The sequence below is a fragment of the Callorhinchus milii genome, unplaced genomic scaffold (genome assembly GCF_018977255.1).
Source record: "Callorhinchus milii isolate IMCB2004 unplaced genomic scaffold, IMCB_Cmil_1.0 Scaffold4, whole genome shotgun sequence".
Classification (NCBI taxonomy): Eukaryota; Metazoa; Chordata; class Chondrichthyes; order Chimaeriformes; family Callorhinchidae; genus Callorhinchus; species Callorhinchus milii.
This window is the reverse complement of record NW_024704745.1, coordinates 65015950-65038249: the sequence shown is the minus strand read 5'-3', so window position 1 is coordinate 65038249 and position 22300 is coordinate 65015950. Positions and strand designations below refer to the sequence as shown.

The 22300-nt window shown below is 42.9% G+C and overlaps 1 protein-coding gene across 1 annotated transcript; it reads right to left on the bottom strand.

The window, feature by feature from the left end:
• Positions 1–949: 949 nt before the first annotated feature.
• On the bottom strand, positions 950–12889 carry LOC103186522 (ras-related protein Rab-39A). Its single transcript, XM_007905625.2, has 2 exons — positions 12612–12889; positions 950–3114 (listed from the first exon to the last, which is right to left on the bottom strand). The coding sequence occupies exons 1-2, from the start codon at positions 12824–12826 to the stop codon at positions 2688–2690; spliced, it is 642 nt and encodes a 213-aa protein (XP_007903816.1). The 5' UTR covers positions 12827–12889; the 3' UTR covers positions 950–2687.
• Positions 12890–22300: the final 9411 nt, after the last annotated feature.

The following is a 22300-nucleotide window of genomic DNA, read 5'->3' as shown; positions in this document are numbered from 1 at the left end:
TAAGATTAAATTTAGGAGTCCAATCTATATCTACCAGCAAAAAAAAACCTTTGACATTGCAATTGAAGCTTCTTTCCCCTCTGGTCTCAGCTTGGCTCATTTGGTACCATTCTTGTCTTGGTCGGATGACTGTAAGTACTTGCCTCACATCAGGACTTGAGCTCACTTTGCTGACATTGCAATACATTTGTGAGCTGCACCAGCAGAGTGCCTGTCTATCAGATGAAACTTTAAAACAGGTTCCATCAGCTTGTTTTGCAGGTGGATGCTAAAAATACCATGAGTATTCAAATGAAGGGAATTGCTCCTGAAGTCCTGGCCAACAATCCTCCAGATAAATTAGTAATTTACCTCATTGGTGAATGAGGCACTGCGGTTACTTCCTGTGTAAAGTGATGTCAGCAGTGTTTCCTGCATATAGGATTTGTGTCACTGCCTGTGTGTCCTTGCACAACACACAGGCAGCCACACCAATCATCCAAATAAAATTGGCCATTCACTTCATGGCAATTTTGTGGGATGTTCCAGTGTGCAAATTAGCAGTTGCATTGGCACCCCCCAAAAACGTATCTACACTTTACAGGCTATCCTGACATGAAAGGCACTGTACCAAATATGAGGTAATTATTCTCATCATCATCAGTAGCGACTGGATGGTCCAGAAGTTGGTAATTTTTGAGTGCCAGAGGCTGGGTGTAGTGATGTAGCACTCTATCGAAGTATGCAATAATGGTGTCCCCCTGTACATCTCTCTTCCCCGAGGATTGAGATATCTGTATTCAATGCAACTTGTTTGATACCAAAGCAAAGAGTCTCAATTTAGAATCCAATTCTGTCCAATGCATTCAAAATGGCAGAGATGGTAGTCACTGAGGTGCTTCTTCTGCTTGGATGAGGTGTAGAGATGAATGGAGTTTTTTTTTAAAAAAAGTTCACTGTACTGGAGAGACAACTTTAAAAGATTTTAGATTTTAATACCAGCAATGTACAAAATAAGATTGGTGATTTACACTTTAACCTGCCCAAGAAGTACAAGGATTACGTGCATTGGAACAGATAGAAGTTATGAGATGATTACCCACATAAGTAACCTTCACCTTTCAATCTGCATCTTAAATATTCTCCTCCTGACCCTTTAAATACAGGCAACCTAAACAATATGTTATTGTGTATACCACACAATCCTTCCAGTTGGTTTCAGAATCAAACGAGAATTGATCAAGCTAGCAATTGGATTAAAAAAAGACAATCTGCTACTTATTTGCAGGTTAACATTTCACATCAGAATTGAAGAGCAGACTGGTGTGCTTAAGATTTACAACCAGTTCAGCATATTGCATGCAAGTTGAATAACGCAGGGCTATATTAAATGGCGGCTATAATTTATGTTGCACAGTAACCAGCAACAGAAAGTGCATTTACATGAGCAAATGGATCTGAAAGCCACCTGGGCCCTCAAGATCTTTCTGGTCAGTCATGGCAATGCCTCATTTGCCCTTTTCATCACAGATTACTCATGGTCTTTTCTCTGTTCTCCTCTGTTCTGATCTCCCCTCCCAGCCCCCTTCCCCCCCACAAGTGCAAATATAGGAAGGCTCAAATTCAATAGCCACAACTCTCCCCTCTTGTGAAAAAAAGCAGCTTGAATAACCTGTAGCATTTAAAGCCACAAGTCAAACATTAAAATGCCACAGCCTCACCTTTGCTATTCGTTATTCTTCCACCAGCCAAACTGCAAAAATATTGGCTCAGAAAAGAAATGCTGATGTCACTGTTGGTGTTGCACAAGCTAAAGTGAGATGCTTCAGGAAATATTCTCTGTGCAATATTAGCCAAACGTCTGGTTCTTACTACCTTGCTTAGACCACAAAGGCTCAGGGAGTTAGTTCAGTTTATTATTTCAGGAGCACAGACACTGGCAGAACCGGCACTTTGTGGCAGTGCAACTTCTTAAAACTTTGTTATTTTCTCTTAGCTCAAACAACCTTCTCAGTCTTTGCAGGGCTTTGAATTTTTTAAATCTTTCTCCTTCAATAATTTCAAGTGCAGCATTTAGTAGCTGTCACCACTTGAAAAGAATAAAATAGCAACAGGGTTAAAATTTGAACCTTGAAATACATTCACAATTCATAGTTTAATCAAAGGCAAGAAACCAAGGAATTTTATAGCTAAAAATGGGGGGGGGGGGGGGGAAACTCTCTCTAAAAGAAAATTCAGTCATGAATTCCTACTTCTAAGATCCCCAAAATATTTTCTTGTACTTTTTTTTTAAATATGTAGAAACCCCCCCCACCTTCACTAAATATTTAAAACATTGCTTTGGGTAAATGGTCTCATATCAAATATATCTGTTAACTGTTTACTTTCACTTCTATCTCCTTTTGCCAATATACAGTCTAGTCTTACAGTAAGGCAACAATTTCCAAAAATAAAACTTGATTGTACTGTGCAAAAAACGCACTCTTAAGAGTCTGCAGCTACTGATAAATAAATGTATACACTTGATGTTCAAGAAGCACTGTAGCTATATAGTGGCACTTACTTAAGTTTCCATGAAATGCATTCTAACCAAATCTATGCTAAATCTACAATAAATGAGAGTAGATTTGTTGGCTGATTTCAGGTAAGCTTGCAGAAAAAAGTACATGAAGCAATTCTTTGGAGCACCGGGTTCACCGCCCTAGTGATTAGCAAAGGCACTTTCGTCCAGGTTTCACCGCTTCTTCAGAAGAATGAACGACGTTTGGAACAAAACCACTCTTCACCCCCTCCCATCCTTCCTGGATCCCTATGTCGCCCTTTTTCAGCAGCCCGTATATCTCTCGGGTAAGAATGGTGAAGGACTCCTCCACATTGGTAGCATCCTTCGCCGACGTCTCTATGTATTTCATTCCAGACACTGCTGCAAGTTTCTCCGCTTCCTCCCTGGAGACTTTTCGCTGGGATGCCAGGTCAGATTTGTGTCCAACAAGCAAAAAAATGATCTGGAATGGCTGGACATGCATTTTTGCTTCTTCCAACCAGTGGCGCACGTGTTCAAACGACCTGCGATTTGTGATATCGAACACAAGAAGCCCACCAACAGAATTGCGGTAGTAGGAACGGGTTATGGACCTAAAATGCAAAACAAAAAATCATATTAGAATATATAATTTTCCTTTTGGCATCCATACCATGATCAGAAATCAAAACATTTTAGTTAGTACTTCTAAACAATGTGAGGTACACGCCAAACCTCTGGAAATCCCTGCCTCACTCTCTATTTACCCAATCTGAACTGAAGACTTTCCTCTTCAACTGTGCCTACGGTCACCTATCCTTTCTGCCTGACTCAGCATCAAACTGTTCAGCACTCATTCCGAGACGCTACCCTTCGTGAATGATATTTTATAAATGGAAGTTGTTGATATAAAGTTTGGAACGTACAGCCCCCTGATTAAAGATACAATTTCTAAGTTGCACATTGGGATCTAATGTGCACCACGTGCAAACCATATCGAAATTTATATTGACCATCATGTGCTAACGATCTGTAATTGCAATATGTACTGCGGGAATTACAAGCATCCTCAGTTATGCAGTTGAACAATGAAGAGGATCGGATGTTAAAATATATAACCAAAGAGATTTGTAATTCCCTCTATATATCATAGAATCATAGAAAGTTACGGCACAGAAGGAGGCCATTCGGCCCATCGAGTCTGTGCCGGCTCTTTGACAAAGCAACTGACTTTTATTAACCCCACTCACCAGCTTTCTCCCCATAACCCTGCAAACCCGTCTTCCCCAGATACTTATCCAGTTCTCTCTTAAAAGCTGTTATCTTCACTACCCTTTCAGGCAGATCATTCCAAATTCTAACAACTCGTTGAGTGGCTTCTATCTCGTCAACACTTCAACTGCAATGTATGTAGAGGATTCTGTTGAGGTGGTGTGAGAAGATTAGAAAACAAAGAAAAATGTAGTCAGCAGGTATTCAACTTCTATGTAATTCTATGCTCTAATGGCAGTGATTGATCATTCGTCAGATATGCCAAGTGACTGAATGTAAGATCATGTATATCGGAGCAAGAAGTAGGAAACATGTACAAACAACAAAGCAGATTTAGTGAAGGAAATTAAATTGGGTGGGATTATTGATAATTCATTCAGGATTTCTCGTCAATTTAGCAAAGCAGCAATCAACAAAGCTAATTAAATGTGAGGTTACAGCTCAAGGGCATTGGTCTACAGAGGGTTTCCTAACCTTGTTCATATTCCGATTTGGTTTGGGGAGCTTGGAGAATTCGAACGACTTTCAAGAAGGGTAATAATTGGACTGAAAACTAGTTACAACGGATGGCTCAGAGTCGAACCTGTCCTTTTGAAATAAAAAAGATTGGGGGTGGGAAGGGTTTGGGGGGGTAAAGGACCCTCAACTGTCTTTTCTCCCCCACATTCAAGCCATGACCCGCTCTGTCTTCCCTCACTTCCATAGCATCGCCCGACTCCGCCACTACCTCACCCCTCAGGCTACTGAAACTCTTGTTCATGCCTTCATCACCTCCAGGCTCGACTATGCAAACACCCTACCTCTGCGACCTCCTAACCCCCTACCAATCCGCCCGTTCCCTCCGCTCAGCCGGCTCTGGCCTACTCCACGTCCCCCGACTCACCCACCCCACCATCGGCACGAGAGCCTTCAGCCACTTTGCCCCAACCTCTGGAATTCCATCCCCAGTCACTCCGCCTCATCCCCTCCTTCAGGTCCTGCCTCAAGACCCTCCTCTTCGACCATGCCATCGGCCACCCCCTCTCCTCCTTTACCCCCCCAAACCCAGCTTAGGTCTGAAATGCTGTATTCTGTCCAGCACTTTGGGACATCCTCCCGACGTGAAAGGCGCTGTACAAATGTAATCTTGTTGTTGTTGTTTACATACTTCACAAAGTTTGGCCCAGTGAAGCAAATGTGTAGAATGGTTGCTATGAACTGAATCAACACAATAAAGTAGAATTTCTCCACCCACCGTAAGTGCTTTCAGTGACGTTACACACCAACAGGCACAGTACTTTTACGTTTTAATGGTTTCTCCATGCACCTAGAATTAATGGTCTATTACTATTCACAGAATCCACTCTACCCACTACATCTAACAGTTAAATTCTGTATAGATACCAATAAAAACTCTTAATTAAATAATCCTTACATTTAACACTGGGAGAATATCTCATTATATACTGTAAACTGTAGTGATTATGTATTTTGTAGGCAAACATGAATATTTATCTATTCAAACCTGACTGTTTTCTACCCATTCAAAGACATTTACGCTTTCCATCATCCATAATATTTTCACAGAAGCCATCATGTTAATTCCAGTCTATATTGATACTTCTACAATAAAACTCTCTATCCAAATATTTGCCCTTTTTTTAAAAAAAATTACATCAAAACAACATTGACTCCCATGCATCCAATACTAATCATCCTTACATTTGATATAGCACCTTTAATGTCAGGCGGACGTCCCAAAACACATCATACAATATACTGTAATGTAGTGTGACTATGTTTGTAGGCCAATGTGGCAACCAATTTAGCAGAGCAATGTCCCACAAACAGTCATTACGTGAGTGACTAATTTTATTTTCGGGATTGTTAGTTGGGACGCAACGAGAAATTCTCTTTCGAATAGTGTTTATGGTATCTTTAACATAAACCTAAACAGGCAGATAGGGCCCTAGTTTAACATCTCATCCAAACGACGGTACTTCTGACACTGCAGTTCTCTCCCAGCATTGCATTGGAGTGGCAGCTTAGATGAGTTATACGAGTTCAAATTCCCGATGTGACACTTGAATCCACAACGTTCTGACTTAGGTGAGAGCACTACCAACTGAGCCACCTCAGCATATTAAAGATTTAGTTCACACAATCCAGATCATATGATTAGGCAGGAATGCAAGATCAATGATGAATTAATGGATACAAAACCTCCCTTTTCAGTCAATGGAGAAGTTGGACAAAGACATCAGAATATTCACTTATATTAAATTTAAAAAATCTATTGAATTGGTAAAACAACAACTTACATTTGAATAGCGCTTTTCACGCCAAGAGCTTAAGTAATACTAAACTTCTAAGTAGTCCTACCACATTGGCCTTTTAGATCTACTGCATAGTTGCAAATGTATCTTCCTTCTTGGAGGTTAATGTTGCTTCACCTCACAGAAAGTACATGCTATGTTCCTCCATTTGCCATCTAGATACTCATAACTGGTGCCGGCAGTTTGCGCTTAAGTCACTCACCCACTTTGTCATTCTCTATTATTTGAGCCATTCGGATAAAAGATTGTCTCCATATTCAAGGTGATTTTCCACATAAGTGGCATTGTGCAGCCAGTCATATGCAAGGTTGGACAGTAAGGCACCAAAATTCCATTGAACCCTATACAGCAGGTTACATCTTAACATGTGTTTACTCATTTGCTTTTACTTGATCCAAGACTGAGGCTCTTTTCACCAGCGCCAGAGATCCTTGAAGCCTCGTGGGTTCTCGCCATATACAGTACTATCTATTCGCAGACTTCCTCTGTTTCTTCTTCTGGAAGTGTCACCTATTTATATATCATAAGAAGACTGTCCCAATCTCAAAATGAAGGATAGGGTTGTAAATGTGCATCATGTTATAGACACACGAGGTGATGGAATCCACAAAGTACTGCTCAAGCTTTGCAGAAGAAATGAATTAATCGCCCATTTTATTGTCTATCTCTTTGCAGATCAGTTTAAGGCCCGAATCAGAGACTATGTAACAGTCAAACAGTAATACCCAGCAAACAAACTAATATCCAACCACAGTATTTGGCAAATGGTAGAACACGGAATGTGTAGGGAAACAACTTTGACTTACAAGGAGAAAATTTTGTCTGCAATTACACTGTATTTGATGCAGTGAATATGAAAGGCTGACTATTGTATTCTAGAGATAGTTTCACCTGATCAAGGTACCCTGACCAAGTCAAAATGAGTCAACATTAAGAAGATACTGATACTTGAGATACTATCGCTTCTCAGCCGTTTTAGCTAAAATATATAAGATAAGTACAGTAATAATCTTATCAGTTACTCTTTGAGCTAGCAGTTGCCAGAAACGTTCTCCTGTTGAGATCTGCTTGTGTTGATTACCATGACCGAATCTCACCCATAAATGAGAGGATTGTGGGAAGGATTGAGCTCCTGGCAACAGCTATGCTTTCATCCCTCTGTTGGTTGGGATCGGTGTTGCAATACTTCTGATCTGAGGAGTTTGATCTGCTCTCATTAAGAGGAAGCAGAGATACTGAGATTGCAGAGCTAGCTTGAGACCTTGGGTCACTAGTCTCAGGCAGAGAGGTGACCTGGTCACCTGCCTTGCTCAACAACAACAAGATTACATTTGTATCGCGCCTTTCACGTCGGGAGGATGTCCTGAGGCGTTGGACAAAGTACAGCATTTCAGACCTGAGCTGGGGTCGGGGGGGGAGGAAGGGGAAGGGATGGGGCGGGTGACCGATGGCATGGTCGAAGAGGAGAGTCTTGAGGCGGGACTTGAAGGATGCTAAGGAGGGGGCGAGGCGGAGTGACTGGGGATGGAATTCCAGAGGTTGGGGCAGAGTGGATGAAGGCTCTCCTGCCAATGGTGGGGCTGGTGGGTCGGGGGACGTGGAGCAGGCCAGAGCCGGCTGAGCGGAGGGAACGGGTGGATTGATAGGTGGTTAGGAGGTTGCAGCAGTAGGGTGTGGCGAGGCCATGGAGGGCTTCGTATGTAAGGACCAGTATCTTGAACTGGATCCTCTGAAGGATAGGGAGCCAATGGAGTCAGGCGAGAGTGGGAGAGATGGGGTCACGGAGTTTGGTGCGGGAGAGGACACGGGCTGCAGAGTTCTGGATTATCTGCAGCCTGTGGAGGGAGGAGTTGGGAAGGCCGACAAGCAGGGCGTTTGCATAGTTGAGCCTGGAGGTGATGAAGGTATGAACAAGAGTTTCAGCGGCCTGAGGGGTGAGGTAGTGGCAGAGTCAGGTGATGTTACGGAGGTGAGGGAAGGCAGAGCGGGTCATGGCTTGAATGTGGGGGAGAAAAGACAGTTGAGGGTTGAACAAGACACCTGGGTTCCTGACTTGGTGAGTTGTAGTGTGCAACCATGGAGGTTGATGCTGCCAGAGCCTGAGGTGCTGAGGCGCTGGCGCGAGCCAATCTGGAGGGCCTCCATCTTGTTCACATTCAACTGTAGGAGATTTGCCCTCATCCAGGACTTGAGATCCAACAGGCAGTCTGTCAGGACAGCAGTGGTCCTGGAGTTGAGGGTGGAGGCAGAAAGATAGAGTTGGGTGTCATCCGCATACATGTGGAAGTTGACCCCATGTCTGCGGATGATGTCACCAAGGGGGAGCATGTAGATATTAAAGAGATGGTCTTTACTATGCTATTTGATATGCTCAGATGGTCATGAAGACATGGTTCAGGTCTGCATTGTTCTTTGACAATTTGGGGCCTAGAAGAATCCCCATTCCCTAAGTGAAATGTATTCGGTCTAATTCGACTAAGTGAGATGAGCAGGCGTAACCTCAATCAATTAAAAAAACTGATTCCTGAGACACTAGTATCTTCAATAACATGCCAGGGGAAACAACCCTGATTGTACATTAAACTATGACAGCAGTCTAGTAGTGTGTAGCTTGAAAGTTCAGCATCCAGTGGCTCAATACGAAACAGGACAACGATTAGCTTGCGTACTATTGTTCATTATAACCTCTGCCCTCTCTGAGAATTATTAAGACTAGGTTTAAGTGATGCCTATCTAGTGTCACAGGCTGATACAAAAAGGAACACGTAGGGAATGAAGATATTTCAGTAATAAATTCAACAAAACTGAACATCAAAGCAGATTTCTTTTAAGTCAATTTGAAAGTGAACATCAAAGCAAACACGCTGCGAGGAAATATAAATGTTACTATATTTAAACCAAGCGTCTCTCCTCCCCCCACCCACAGACTGACATCACATCCAGCACAATTGGTCATAAACTGAAACACTAGACTTCTTCTGTTTGTAAAACAATGCAATGTAAAATTGGCTTATTCACTTAGGATAGCCTGTTCAAATGAAACGCTATAGATTATTTGCTGTTTTATTCTATCAGCAATGTTATTTTTCCAATGCTAACTCAAATCGAATTATAATAAACAGCACAATTGGTCTTCTGTTAAATTGGATTATAGGAAAGTTGCCGGAAAGTTGCAGTTCATTGTAGCAGTGTCTTAAAACCCCTCGTAATACTCACTTGAAAAGAGGATTATAAACTTGATTTGCTGTTCACTAGAGGTTCTAGATATTGCCGCTATTATCCGTTAACTGCAACAGTCACTACATGTAAAGCACGACAGGTTGAACAGCCTACTTCTGGCTTTATGTTCCGAATAAACTTTTTTTTAAAAAAAAGCAATAGTTCAATCCCATATTGGATTAATTTGCATAGCTCTTTCTATGCCACTGGAGCTGGCTAGACAGGAAGGAGTTACACAAGAATTGTCTATTCATACGATCCTAGAACCATAGAAAGTTACTCTATAATGTCTGTGGTGGCTCTTTGAAAAAGCAATCGATTCAGTCTCATTTACCTATCTTTTCCCCATATCCCTGCAAGTTACTCCTCTTCAGATGACTACATACTTGAAAGCTAGTATGGATTCTGCCTTGACCACCACACCCAGCAAGGCATTTCCTCATCTGAAGAATTCTCTGAAAAAAACTTCCTAATCTCCGTCTTTGCTCAATATGGTGAATTGATTCAATTGATTCAATGTAACATTACAATATTTTTCATAAACCAGTTAAACACCTCCATCAGGTGTCCCCTCAACCTCCCTGTTGCAGTGAAATTAGCTCCAATTCCTCCAGCCTCTGCTCACATGCCAAACCACTCGTCCCTGGTGTGTATCATCCTCATAAGAATATCATCCCGTTTCTCCATGAATCAATCTCCAAGTCACTGCATCTCAACAAAATCGAATGAATCTTTATTAGGCAATTTGCATCTAGTGGGTCATATTGTCACTGAGCATTGTATATTATACACTACTTATAAAATGGCTTGGATCCCGAAAGACAAGTAGCCAAGTCACAAAAACAATGTGCCAAATGGCCTTCTATGCTGAAAAATTCTGCATTCTAAGAGTGTAGATTTGGTAGAAATTTGGTGCAATAGAAGTTAATTTACAATACAATTTACATTTATATAGCATGTTGGGAGGACATGAAATGCATTCACACTGCTAGATGGCCACTTTCAAACTTGGAAAAGAGCAGACTGTATCAAACATGCCTTAAAGGAGACAAGCCAATATTTTACTAAATTGCAATTTACATTAAAACTGGACTTGTTCACAATTGAAAATCCTCCAGTTTCTTCAAATAAAAGCTAACTCTATTCTACCTCAACAATAAATCAATCTGCCTACACTTAGCAGCCTGTAACTAATGTACAAAACAGCCCTTGGTAAATGACTGACTTTCTTATCTCTTCTCAAAAGGCAGAGATGGATTCTGGTATGAACTACAGTAGATAAGATACTATATGCCACATATTCTTCTGACCAGAGATAAGAAAGCTCATTATAGAGCATTGATTTTTCTTACAATTTTTATTATCTTATACATGCACCCACACACTCTTTTTTTGCTTCACTTGCAAATGAATGTTTGGTTTCTGGAGAAACTTGGCATCTTATTCTATTTTTTGAATACTGGTAATGCAATACTTGCCTTCCTGGCTTTCAAACTGCCTACAACTGGAGTACTGCAGACTCGGCTGACCCAGGAACCAGACTACCAACACCACCACAGAGGGTTGATTCAATTCCAAAATATTCCATTACCAAGATAACAATTTGAAGACACCTAAATGCCAACCACCCCCACCCCCACCACCCACACACCTATCATTTTTCAAGACTTATACAGATTCGCCATCACCTTAATAAAGTACCACAAATTTACAGCATAGCATCCCTGATCCTATCTGCAGTTACTAAATTTACCTTCAAGTCTGTACATTAATAAAAACTAGGGCAAAAGCACAAACGTCATACTTTGAAAAGTTTGCACTGCAGCAAAGCACAGGGCTGGCTGACTGCAGCACAAACTTGCTCGGCGATGTTGCAGATTTTGAACAGCAACTGAATCACCTTCAAAATTCCCCGTCACTTTACGTCTTTTCACACATGGATGCTTTCAAGGTTCCATTTGCATTGGGGTCCAAAATGGAAAGCCATTGCTACTAAACTGTGCCAACAGTTTGAGCCCTGACCTGGAAGTAGATCAGAAACCCTGGCTGAAAGCCTCCAACACTCTGGCTTGACACTATTAACAATGATCATTTAATGAAATTAAAATCAACCTCTCAGATTTACAACCCGGTTAACAAGTTATAAACATAGGACAGCAAATTGTGATTACTGATTCTCCATCATCACTGAGTGGAAATAATTCAGCCTAATAGTTATTTCTGAGTGCTTTGGGTCAACACTATGGGACCAGGTTGTTTTTACATTTTCCTCCTTCTTCCCCTAAAACCATGGTCCAGTACAGTAGTTGCATAGGAGGGCACCTACAGTCCCAAAGCGAATTTACTGTATTTATCAAATTTGTGCAATTACTATCAGTTTTTACTACAGTCACTACACTGTACAGTAAAATCCTGTGAAACCCTTTGAGAGTTTGTTTCAATTTGAAATTCACTATATTAAATGCAAGGCTTATTATTAATAATGAGCATATAAAAAGTACTTTACATTTTAGCAGGAAACAGCGAACAATCTATAGTGTTTTCATTTGAACAGGTCACATAACCATGCTTACTCAACCAATATTCCCGCAGGATTCCTTCTGTACATTACTCCCTTTAAATGAAACAGCCCTAAAAGGGGCCAGTAAAGGTGCGGCAAACAAAACTAAATGTATATTGGATGCTAATGCATTCAAATTTGAATTACTCTTTACAGCACATCATAGCTAATCCAAATCCATTCAAGGCAGCTATTTCCATCCAAGTTCTTGGTCATTTGATATTAGTTTCACCACTTGGAAGTTTACGCTCCCCTTTTCAAATTTCCACCCTTTGCATTTTACCCACAAAATACTCAGTGAAATCACTTTACAAAATATTTGAGCGCTCCACGACACTGCCCCACGCGAAGGGCGCTGCATAATGCAAGTTGTCGTCGTACATTCTGTGAGATGCTTTGAGATGTCTCGAAGACACGATAACAATAAGAACAACAAAATTACATTTGTTAAAGCGCCTTTCGCGCCGGGAGGATGTCCCAAGGCGCTCTACAAAATGCAAGTACAGTATTATCATTCACAACCTACATGCATGATACATAATTTCAGCACAAAATAGTCACTATACTCGCACTTCACAGTGAAGCACTTCGAGATGCTTCGAAGACCTGCTAAGGCGCTATATCAAATGCAAGGATTATTATTATCATATACACACATATATATAGAGAGAGAAAACATATTCACGCACACACCACCCTTTAACCTCTGCGGGCAGACCGGGCAGAGCCTGACCCCGGAGCGCACCTGAATCTCTCCTGCCCCGCCGTGTCCCACAGCTGCAGTTTGATCCTTTTCCCCGGCTCGATCTCCACCAACCGGGCGAAGAAGTCCACGCCGACGGTGGGGTCCGAGACGTCGGTGAACCTGCCGTCGGTGAACCTGCGGAGGAGGCAGGACTTGCCCACCGTCGAGTCCCCGATCACGATCAGACGGAACTGATAAATCCAAATAGCTTCCATGACATAACTTTGCCCTCAGACACACACACCACACACACACACCTCCCCACCCCCTCCCCCTGCCCTCTCCCCTCAGGGATGGACCAGGTGGCACCGCCCCCCCACCCCACCCCCGGCCCAAAAAAAAAATATATATATATAAACCCCAGAAAGTCTTTTTAAATAATATCTCTTCTGTGTGGCAGATGTTTGTGGTACAGCAGAGCCTGGACTCACTTTGAGGGGGAGATTTTTTTTCACAGGCGTTGAAAAAAAAAAGCCCCTCCACCCCCAACACACACACACACACACACACACAGAGAGCGAGGGGCCTGGGGGGGGGTGGGGGGGGGGAGATGGCGGTTGGTGGGTGGTGGTGGTGGTGGGGGGAGGGGAGGGGGTGACTAACACCTGTCTGTCTCTCTGCTGAGAGCTGTGACTCAGTACCCAAACCCCGAGCTCCTCCACTGCTGCAAACTCAGCTCTGCGGCTCGTGCCGGAACAGCCCCGCCCCCGCCCCGCCCCGCGCACGTGATTGACAGCCACCGCGGCCCAATCACAATGCAGTCAGCCGACACCCGGCGGCCCGGCTCCACCACTAGGCGGCGGCGGGGGGCGGGACCTGCCGGCCGGAGGCGCCCATACGCCCACGCGCACCCCCTGGTCACAGGCTCAGATGCAAATCTGCTCATGAGAGTGGGCAGAGCAGTGGTACCATAATCATCATCATCATCACCATCATCACCACCACCATCACCCTCCTGATAATCTTTGCATTTGAGGTAGTGCCTTATCAGGGGCCGTCGAGACGTCTCAAACGCTTCCTGGGATGCGCTGTAAGGCGGGCGGACCCTTGCGTCTCGCGGGCGGAACGCGTCCGGCCAATTTGCAAATGGACGCGGAAAGGGATGCTCCGCGAGCGCGAGGCGACGGGGAAGTGCCGAGACGCAGCTTCAGGGACAAGTTCTCTCCTGAATATTTTTTTTTTTTTGAGTTCGGTTTACAGCCGCGCCGTGTGCGGGAGTGCAGCGACCGCGTGCCAGCGTGCCAGCACTCTCGCAGGTGGGTTGCTACGTTCAAAGAACAAGTAAACCCACCGCATGACACGCGAGCACCGCAAATTCCGGGTGTGCCGCGGCAGATCGGATCTGAGGATTTTTTTGCTTGCTACCCCACCTACGTTTATCCTCTCCCATTCGCTCCGGAAGGCATTTGACTCCTTTGTCCTTCTACCAGTATGGTTTCATAACTGTTCCATGCACTTTGGTCATTTGCCCAAGTGGATATTTTTCATACTTGGGTGTTGGCAGAGCATTTGACTAAGAAGGGAGAGGGAAATCAGAGCTGGGGCCTGATTCACGGCCACACTCACACCATCCAGCAGGAGTTGCAGAAAAACGAGCAAGAATGGAAACCTCATGCTATATGGAGATCAATTATACCACCCACTGTGTCACTCAGAACGGACGGGGAATGAAACCTAAATCCTTATACATCACCTACAAAATAATAATAATCCTTGCATTTGATGCAGTGCCTTATCACCCTGCTATCCTCCTGGGTGGTGGGGGTGGGGAGTTAAACAGGGTCTCCTTGGAGCTAAACTGGCTCGTAAGTTGACAAGTTTGGCAATGGAATGTCAGAATTGAGCCAACCTGCTGGTGTATTGGCAATCCAGTTCCTGAGCGAGGCAGGTCTGCAGTATTCCAGGGCACTGTTGATGACAGCCCAGGTTCATTGACAGGTCTTGGAAGGGCAGACCAGTCACTAGGGGAAGGGACGTTTCCCACACAGCTCCTGTTAACCCTGCAATCTAAAGCTCTCATGGGTAGAGTGGGTAATAGCCTAATGTGGTAGAAAGAAGCTGCTGAAAAGACTGTTTCTGATTTATTTTTGCTATGTTGGAGCTAGGAATTATAAAAATGTTTTCCCAGGGGACTGGGTGGTGCAATGAGGAAGCACATTGTGCTTTCAGCTGCAACTTGGGGTTGTGTCCAAATCAAACTGAGAGTCTTCTATCTCTTTCTAATTAGCTGCAAGGGTTTTACACAAAATATGCCTAGCTTGTGTGGACTCTCTAGTTATGAGACTCAAGCATAAAATTGGCACGTAATAGGCAATTTCACTTTGAAAGGCCACAATGATAATTGAGGTGGGAAATTGAAATGCAGCTCTGTTGGAGGTGGGGTGACCTTCTGAGCTTGAGGCACACTGTTCTGGTAAAGTAGCTGCTGAAGTACTTTATTCTGGTACAGCCTTTTCACTCTGCAGCGAGATTTACTAGGAGTACTTGATGCTAACATTGGGAAGTGTTAATATGCCTCATTGTGATGAGCACAGAAATTCACCGCAACAAAAGGTTTTTGCGTGTCTCTTTATTAGCGAGCTTGACATTTTTATTTTATTATTTTTTCCCACAGTTTTCTCTTTTCTCCAGAAGTGATTTCATTCCATTTTGACTTTGAGGTATGGTTCCATTGGTGTGTTGGATACAACAACAACAACAAAAAAATTACATTTGTAAAGCGCCTTTCACTTCGGGAGGACGTCCCAAGTGAAACCCTCCTAGTGCTTTGCCAAGTAGCCATTCTTCATGTGTGAGGTTTGATAATCAAGTGTTTGCAGTCTATAGGGTGATCCTAATTATAAGGCATCCCAGTTAATCGTCGGCCACTAATTGTTCGTGTATGCTGTTGACCTGTGGTATGTCATGAGGCCATGGACAGTTGGTTTCCAGTGCTGTCAAGCCAACTTTCGTATTAAAGAATTGTCACCTTCTGGGTCATCACGTTGTTGCTGACATCAGTTCCTGCAGGCTTTGCACAAGAGACAGTGCAGGACATGCCGCTGACTCCATGAACAACAACAACATTGACAATGGAATGTCAAATGGAATGTATAATGCCTTTCACGTTGGGAGGACGTCCCAAGGACCTGAAGGAAGTGAAGGAAGTGACATGAACAACGCTTCTTGCACATAGGGCACATACGCAGGTAATGGTCACCCTGAAGATGTGATCTCTTGTCTAAGCCAGTGACGGACTGGCTCCCCAAAAGGGCTTGTTATTGTCACGTAAAATAGGGGCACCGTTGTGGGGGGTTCCAATTTGTGAGGGCACTGATTCATGGGGTGGGCAAGGGGGACGCCATAAAGCATAAAGCATCTGCGGATTTAAAAACTTTGTCGGGCTTAAATTGAATTCTGAGCTAGGCTGTGGTTTTCCGTATACCCAGTCCGCCCCGGTTTGAATGCTCCGAGGCGCTACCCCACATGAAGGGCGCTAGATAAATGCAAGTTGTTTTCGTCCTGCCTTAGGATATCTGAAAATTGTTCTGGGTTTCTCAAGCCTATTTATTACCTTATTTAATATCCCTAGACATCACTTTTCAAGGCTGAACATCATCCACAACAAATTTACAAATATATATATATCTATATATTCAAGTTGGGAGGACGTCCTAAGGCCCTGAACACTCCAGGGTTTGCACTGAAGCTGGGGGTGGGAGCCCAGTGGGTGGTGGGGCCTGTGAGGGTGACCGTGGGGGGGCTGGTAGCACCGGGGTGGGGTTGAAGTCAAAAAGCAAGAGTTTTATCTTATTTACTTGTTCCTGATAGCTCCATTTTTTGACAGCCAGGTGTTAGACACAAGCAGAGTCCCATCACCCTTTTTAAGAGTACCCAAACCACATCTACACGTAAGCCACCTGTGCTTGGAAATTTGCCTTTGTCTGGAATGGAATGTGCATTCTCCCTGGAGAGATGCATCCTGTTTACCTAATTCCAGAAATTATTAGGTGCAGGTTAAGAAAAAACAACTGTGATTTTGAGTCTAACCAGCTAAAACTGCATACTTGCCATTGAGAACACTGTCTGGCTAGCTTCCTGCTGCTTGTCCAGCTTGGATCACCATAACCTTTGGAGCTTTAGCTTAACAGATGCCAAATGAGAAGAATCCCTGCTCACAGTGACTGATTTACTCTTCCAAGTTCTGCCAATCAACCAAGCTAACTGGGCTGTCATCAACAGGCCTGAGAAATACTGCAGACTTGGCTCAGGAAGTAGACTATGAGACTGTCACATAGAGTTGTCTTAATTCTGATATTCTATTGCTAGGTAGATCATCAGCCCCACATAGTTCAGCCCCAAGGAGACTCCACTTACCTCCCCCAAAGGCTTATTCCTCTATACACCAGAATAATCCTTGTTGCTCTGCCGCTAGGACTTGGATAATGGTCTCAGATCTTGTATACTTAACGATCATTTAAAGTAATCCAATGGAGAAGCAAATATTCTGCTCCTAGACTGTACCCATTGCATAAAAATGTAGTCTGCTGTCAAACAAACACAGATTTATGAATTTTCCATTTTTATTAAGGCTCCAGTTACAATCTGAAAGTTTGTTGTTTGACATTGACTGCAATGGTTTGTACATTTCAGAAAAAAATACAAAAAAGTTGGGCAAGCAAATTTATTAATAGTGAACTTCTTGAGTGACAATCCTGGACGTGAGACTTAGCAAGACATGGGAAACCGGTGGCTGCAGTGGTTTCGAGCCTCAAAGAAGTGCCACTTGGGAGCTCATTAAATGTGTGGTTTGGATCATTTCTATTTTCACTTGCCTCAAGACCCTCCTCTTCGATCGTGCCTTCAGTCATTGTCCTTCCTGTTCTCCAACCTCCCTGATCCAGACCCCTGGCTTGGGTCCGAAACACTGATTGTCCAGTACCTTGGGACGTCCTCTACGTGAAAGGCGCTATACAAATGTAACTGGATTTTGGTGTGATTGGCTACCAGGAGTCCAGAATGAGATAACAGTATTTTGATACATCTCTTTACACTGAGAGCTGATAAAAATGGCCATTGGTGACAAATTCTAGCGTGTATAAGGTTAATTGTCTTTGACTCAAGACCCTCCTCTTCGATCGTGCCTTCGGTCACCCTCCCACCTCTCTGCCTTCTCTCACCCCTACCCCACCCCTCCCCCATGCTCGGGTCCTGACCCCTGACTGTCCAGCACCTTGGGACGTCCTCCTAACGTAAAAGGCGCTCTATAAGTGTAATTTTGTTGTGGAGCCATCACATTCTAAAGAATCATTGATGCCACATCAGTAAGCCTTACTCATCAACCAGGCATGGAGAAGCAGATTCATCGCAGGGGACTGGGATTCTTCCTACTCGTCTTCTGTTTAACACTGTAAGCCAAAGCCCTAATTAGTAGTGTGGTCCTGGCTGGACAACCAGCAGGACACTTACCAATGGCAAGCTGTGTGTTTATAATTTGTTGAATATCAGGAGTAACCCAATGCCCATTCTGGGACCCACAACACTTGTTGACTCTTGGCAGTCTGCCTAATTTTCTGGGATTAGGTAAACAGGGTTTGTCTCCCAGACAGAGAGCGCAAACACCATTACAGACAAATGTAAATGTATACGTGGCATTCACAGTACTTTGGTTTGTATGCTTTTAAGTTTAATGATGGGCTTCTGTATGTGTTAAACACCAGGCTGACTAAAACAAAAATTGCTTTTGTAAGTTTGGAACGCCTCCAAAATGAGAGCTAGGAGAAAGAAGGTGAGGAAAGTATTTTCTTTCAGAGAAAGCAGGATTAGAAAACTTAGATGAGATGGAAGAAAAGTAAAACTAAAGTTAGTATAATACAAATAGAATAGCAAAACAGGAGGAAAAGTACAAAAGGAAATAGAAGTTTGAGCGAGCGAAAGGAACAGTTTAATGTTATTAGTACCACACAGGTCCATTACAATTCTTATTCACTCAAGAATTATGTGGTTTAATTTCCTCACTGTTTAATAGTGATTCCACCTTGTTTCTTGTGGTTTCCTTTATTTACAGAATGAGGAAGAAAGTTTTTTTTGGAGGGGTGGTTGGTGTGGGGGTTGAAGAAGGAAGCCAAAATGAGCCATAGTAACTTTTTTTTAAAATTTAAAGCCTTGATTTCTAGATTTAATGGAATTCTGTAGCTCAGTGGTTAGTGCACTCGCCTTGCAAGCGAGACACCTGGGTTTAATTCCAGGCAGGGTGAAACCTTGGGCAAATTTCCTTACTCCACACGCCTAATATTATTATTATTAAGGGGCACGACAGAATAGATAGTGGGATACTTTTTCCCCTGGTTGGAGAAACTATAACCAGGGGTCACAGTCTTAAAATTAGGGGTAAGCCCTTTCGCACTGAGTTGAGGAAAAACTTCTTCACTCAGTGGGTAATGAATTTATGGAGTTTTCTACCCCAAAGGGCTGTAGATGCTCAGTCCTTGAACATATTCAAGACTGAGATGGATAGATTTCTTGTGGATAAAGGGAATAAGGGATATGGGGATAAGGCAGGTAGGTGAAGTTAGAATAGATCAGCCATGATCTTATTGAATGGCAGGGCAGGCTAGAGGGGCGAATGGCCTACTCCTCCTCCTAATTCTTATGTTCTTATTTTCTTATAATAATCCCTCCAAAACAAAACAATAATAAATTGGTCATTTTCAATCCACGACTGTTTGTGGGACACTGCTGTGCGCTTCGCCCACAAATATACAGTCAATTCACTTTACGGTCTATTCTGTGAAGCACTTTGAGATGTCGAGAAGACGTGAAAAGTGCTATATCAAATGCAAGAATTATTATTAATGTTAAGTAATTCCTTTTGAAATCTAAGTAACATCAGTACTATATTGCTGATTCACTTTGGTGTTGCGGTTTGTGAGTTAAAAATATCAAGTCTAATATCTGTCTCATTATTAAAATTTTAAAACGTTCCTCTAAGTATTTACAATGATATGAACATACAACTTTGGTTTGAAAGTATTTGTTTAGGGGGATCAACCACCTTAAGTAATATGCAAATATTAACCACAGTGATAGGCTGAAAACTTAAATGGCTGTCTTCTTAGATGTGCTCTTCCCAAACAAAACTTTTTTGTTTTACAAAAAAACACATATCATTTTAAGCCTGTGAACTCTCAGCCAGCCCCGCATGGAATACTTTCACGTGTTAAAAATTTCATTTGTGGTTCCATACGTAGTGATTCTTGGGTAGGATTCTTGTTTTATTTTATAATTGAGTTGATTAAAAATCTTACTTTACAATTTAAGTCAACTAAAACAAACGAAAAAGAGAAAGGAAAGGAGCAGATGGAAGTAGGAGAGAATTGTGTTCATCCTTGATTCATGTAGGTTTGGGAGGAGAAGTGGGTTACTTGTATGCTAAGTCTTTCTGTAAATGATTGTATAGATTGTTTTGTGGTGTGTCATTTCAACCCAGTACCTACTGCATGTGATTCTCCTATTTCTTCCTCTGCCTATCTTCCTCTGCCTGTACTAAGCGATAATATTCATTATCTTACATATATGACATTGCTTCTCCCCCTCCCCTCCACACTGCAGAAACTTTTCCCCAGAATTCTGCCAGAGCTGCTCTGTAACCACTTCTTCTGTAACTATCTGTAAGACGTAAGCACGGCTCACATGGTTACCTCTCACACTATTGAAAAGTATTTCCCCTCTGACTTTGTGCACCAACCAACTGGGTCACGTGGTGTCATTTTATTTAAATTGATGTTTTTGGATAATGTCAAGTCCGATTGGTGACGAGCAAATAAAACAGACTTGCGGCTACAATATGCACAAAATGAGAGTTAATTTTACAATAAAATACCGCCTATATTGTACAGAGGCTGATAGGTACAATCCATCTTATTGTTTTTGAGCAGAATGCTTGGTCCTCAGAAGAGACCTTTAAGAAAAAGCTACTAGATCTTTAAGAAAAAGTACCAGATCTTTTTGGTTAATTTGTTTCCAACAGTTAACTACTTCAGTGCGAAACATTGTTTTACTTTATTTCAATAAAAATACTTTTGACAGCCTGTCTGTTATTTATTATTATCAATGCTGATCATCTCAATGGTGATCATTATAAGCGCTGCGTGGAGGGCGCTATATAAGTGCAAGTTGTCGTTATTCTTAAATGTCCTATTTTCACATACACACTCTTAACTACCCAATTTTTAAAAAAGAGCAACTTTGAGATTGTCCCTAACTACCAAAGGTTTATTAGGCCAAATAGCTACAGGAATCAGCAGGAGGTAGAAAAACACATTTGAGAAATAATTTTGAACAATTATAAATGCAGCTAATTATGTGATGCTAATTCTAATTTGCTGATTCAACCACCACATATGCAATCGTCATGATAGTTTTTTTAAACATTTTAAACAAAATACAGTGAGTTTGTTTGAGAAATGTGTTGGATTTTACATTATTTTATGGCTTTGCTTACGATAATGATTTTTTTTTGTATTATCCTTTACAACATTTCACCATCTCTTATTGACTCATTAGATGTGCATATACCAATTGATGCCTAAATGTTTAATTTCTTTCTAAGAGCTCAGTAATGTCTCATTCTACTTCTATATTACTTTACTATGGTCGGATGCTCAAGTTGAAAGCAGTGATATTTAAACTTAGGATTTTTGTTGCACACTACAACTCACCAAGCCAGTCAGGAACCCAGGTGTCTTGTTCGACCCTCAACTGTCTTTTCTTCCCCACATCCAAGCCATGACCCGCTCTGCCTTCCCTCACCTCCGTAACATTGCCCGACTCCGCCACTACCTCACCCCTCAGGCCGCTGAAACTCTTGTTCATGCCTTCATCATCTCCAGGCTCGACTATGCAAACGCCCTGCTTGTCGGCCTTCCCAACTCCTCCCTCCACAGGCTGCAGATAATCCAGAACTCTGCAGCCGTGTCCTCTCCCGTACCAAACTCCGTGACCCCATCTCCCCCACTCTCGCCCGACTCCATTGGCTCCCTATCCTTCAGAGGATCCAGTTCAAAATCCTGGTCCTCACATACAAAGCCCTCATTGGCCTCGCCCCACCCTATCTCTGTGACCTCCTAACCCCCTACCAACCCGCCCGCTCCCTCCGCTCAGCCGGCTCTGGCCTGCTCCACATCCCCTGACCCACTCGCCTCACCATTGGCGGGAGAACCTTCAGCCACTCTGCCCCCAACCTCTGGAATTCCATCCCCCAATCACTCCCCCTTACCCCCTCCTTAGCCTCCTTCAAGTCCCGCCTCAAAACCCTCCTCTTCGACCATGCCATTGGCCACCCCCCATCCCCTCCCCTCCCTTCTCCCCCCCTGACCCCAGCTCGGGTCTGAAATGCTGTACACTGTCCAGTGCCTTGGGATGCGATATTCTAAATTTTATTGCCCTAGCCTTAGCGTTTAGCTTTCAGATCAGAACACCGCTGAAAGAATCATTGCCAGTGACTGCAATGAATAACGAGAATGTTGCCTTGAGTGAAAACTTCTGCCCTCAAAACACACTGATATATGAAAGGATGGTTTATTATTATCTGCCTCCCAACCAGCAATGACTTTGACTGATAGAGAGCTCAAGGTTCATGCCTGGAAGGGTTCAAACCTTGGAAATGGAAATCAAGCACTTGGGATCTCCGAATGTGAGATTAGATTTGG

Excerpts from the sequence above, each read along its gene's own strand:
- LOC103186522 (XM_007905625.2), bottom strand. The coding sequence starts at position 12,826 with ATGGAAGCTATTTGGATTTATCAGTTCCGTCTGATCGTGATCGGGGAC. Across the intron at positions 3,115-12,611 it reads GCGGGGCAGGAGAGATTCAG|GTCCATAACCCGTTCCTACT; the intron begins GTGCGCTCCGGG and ends TTTGCATTTTAG.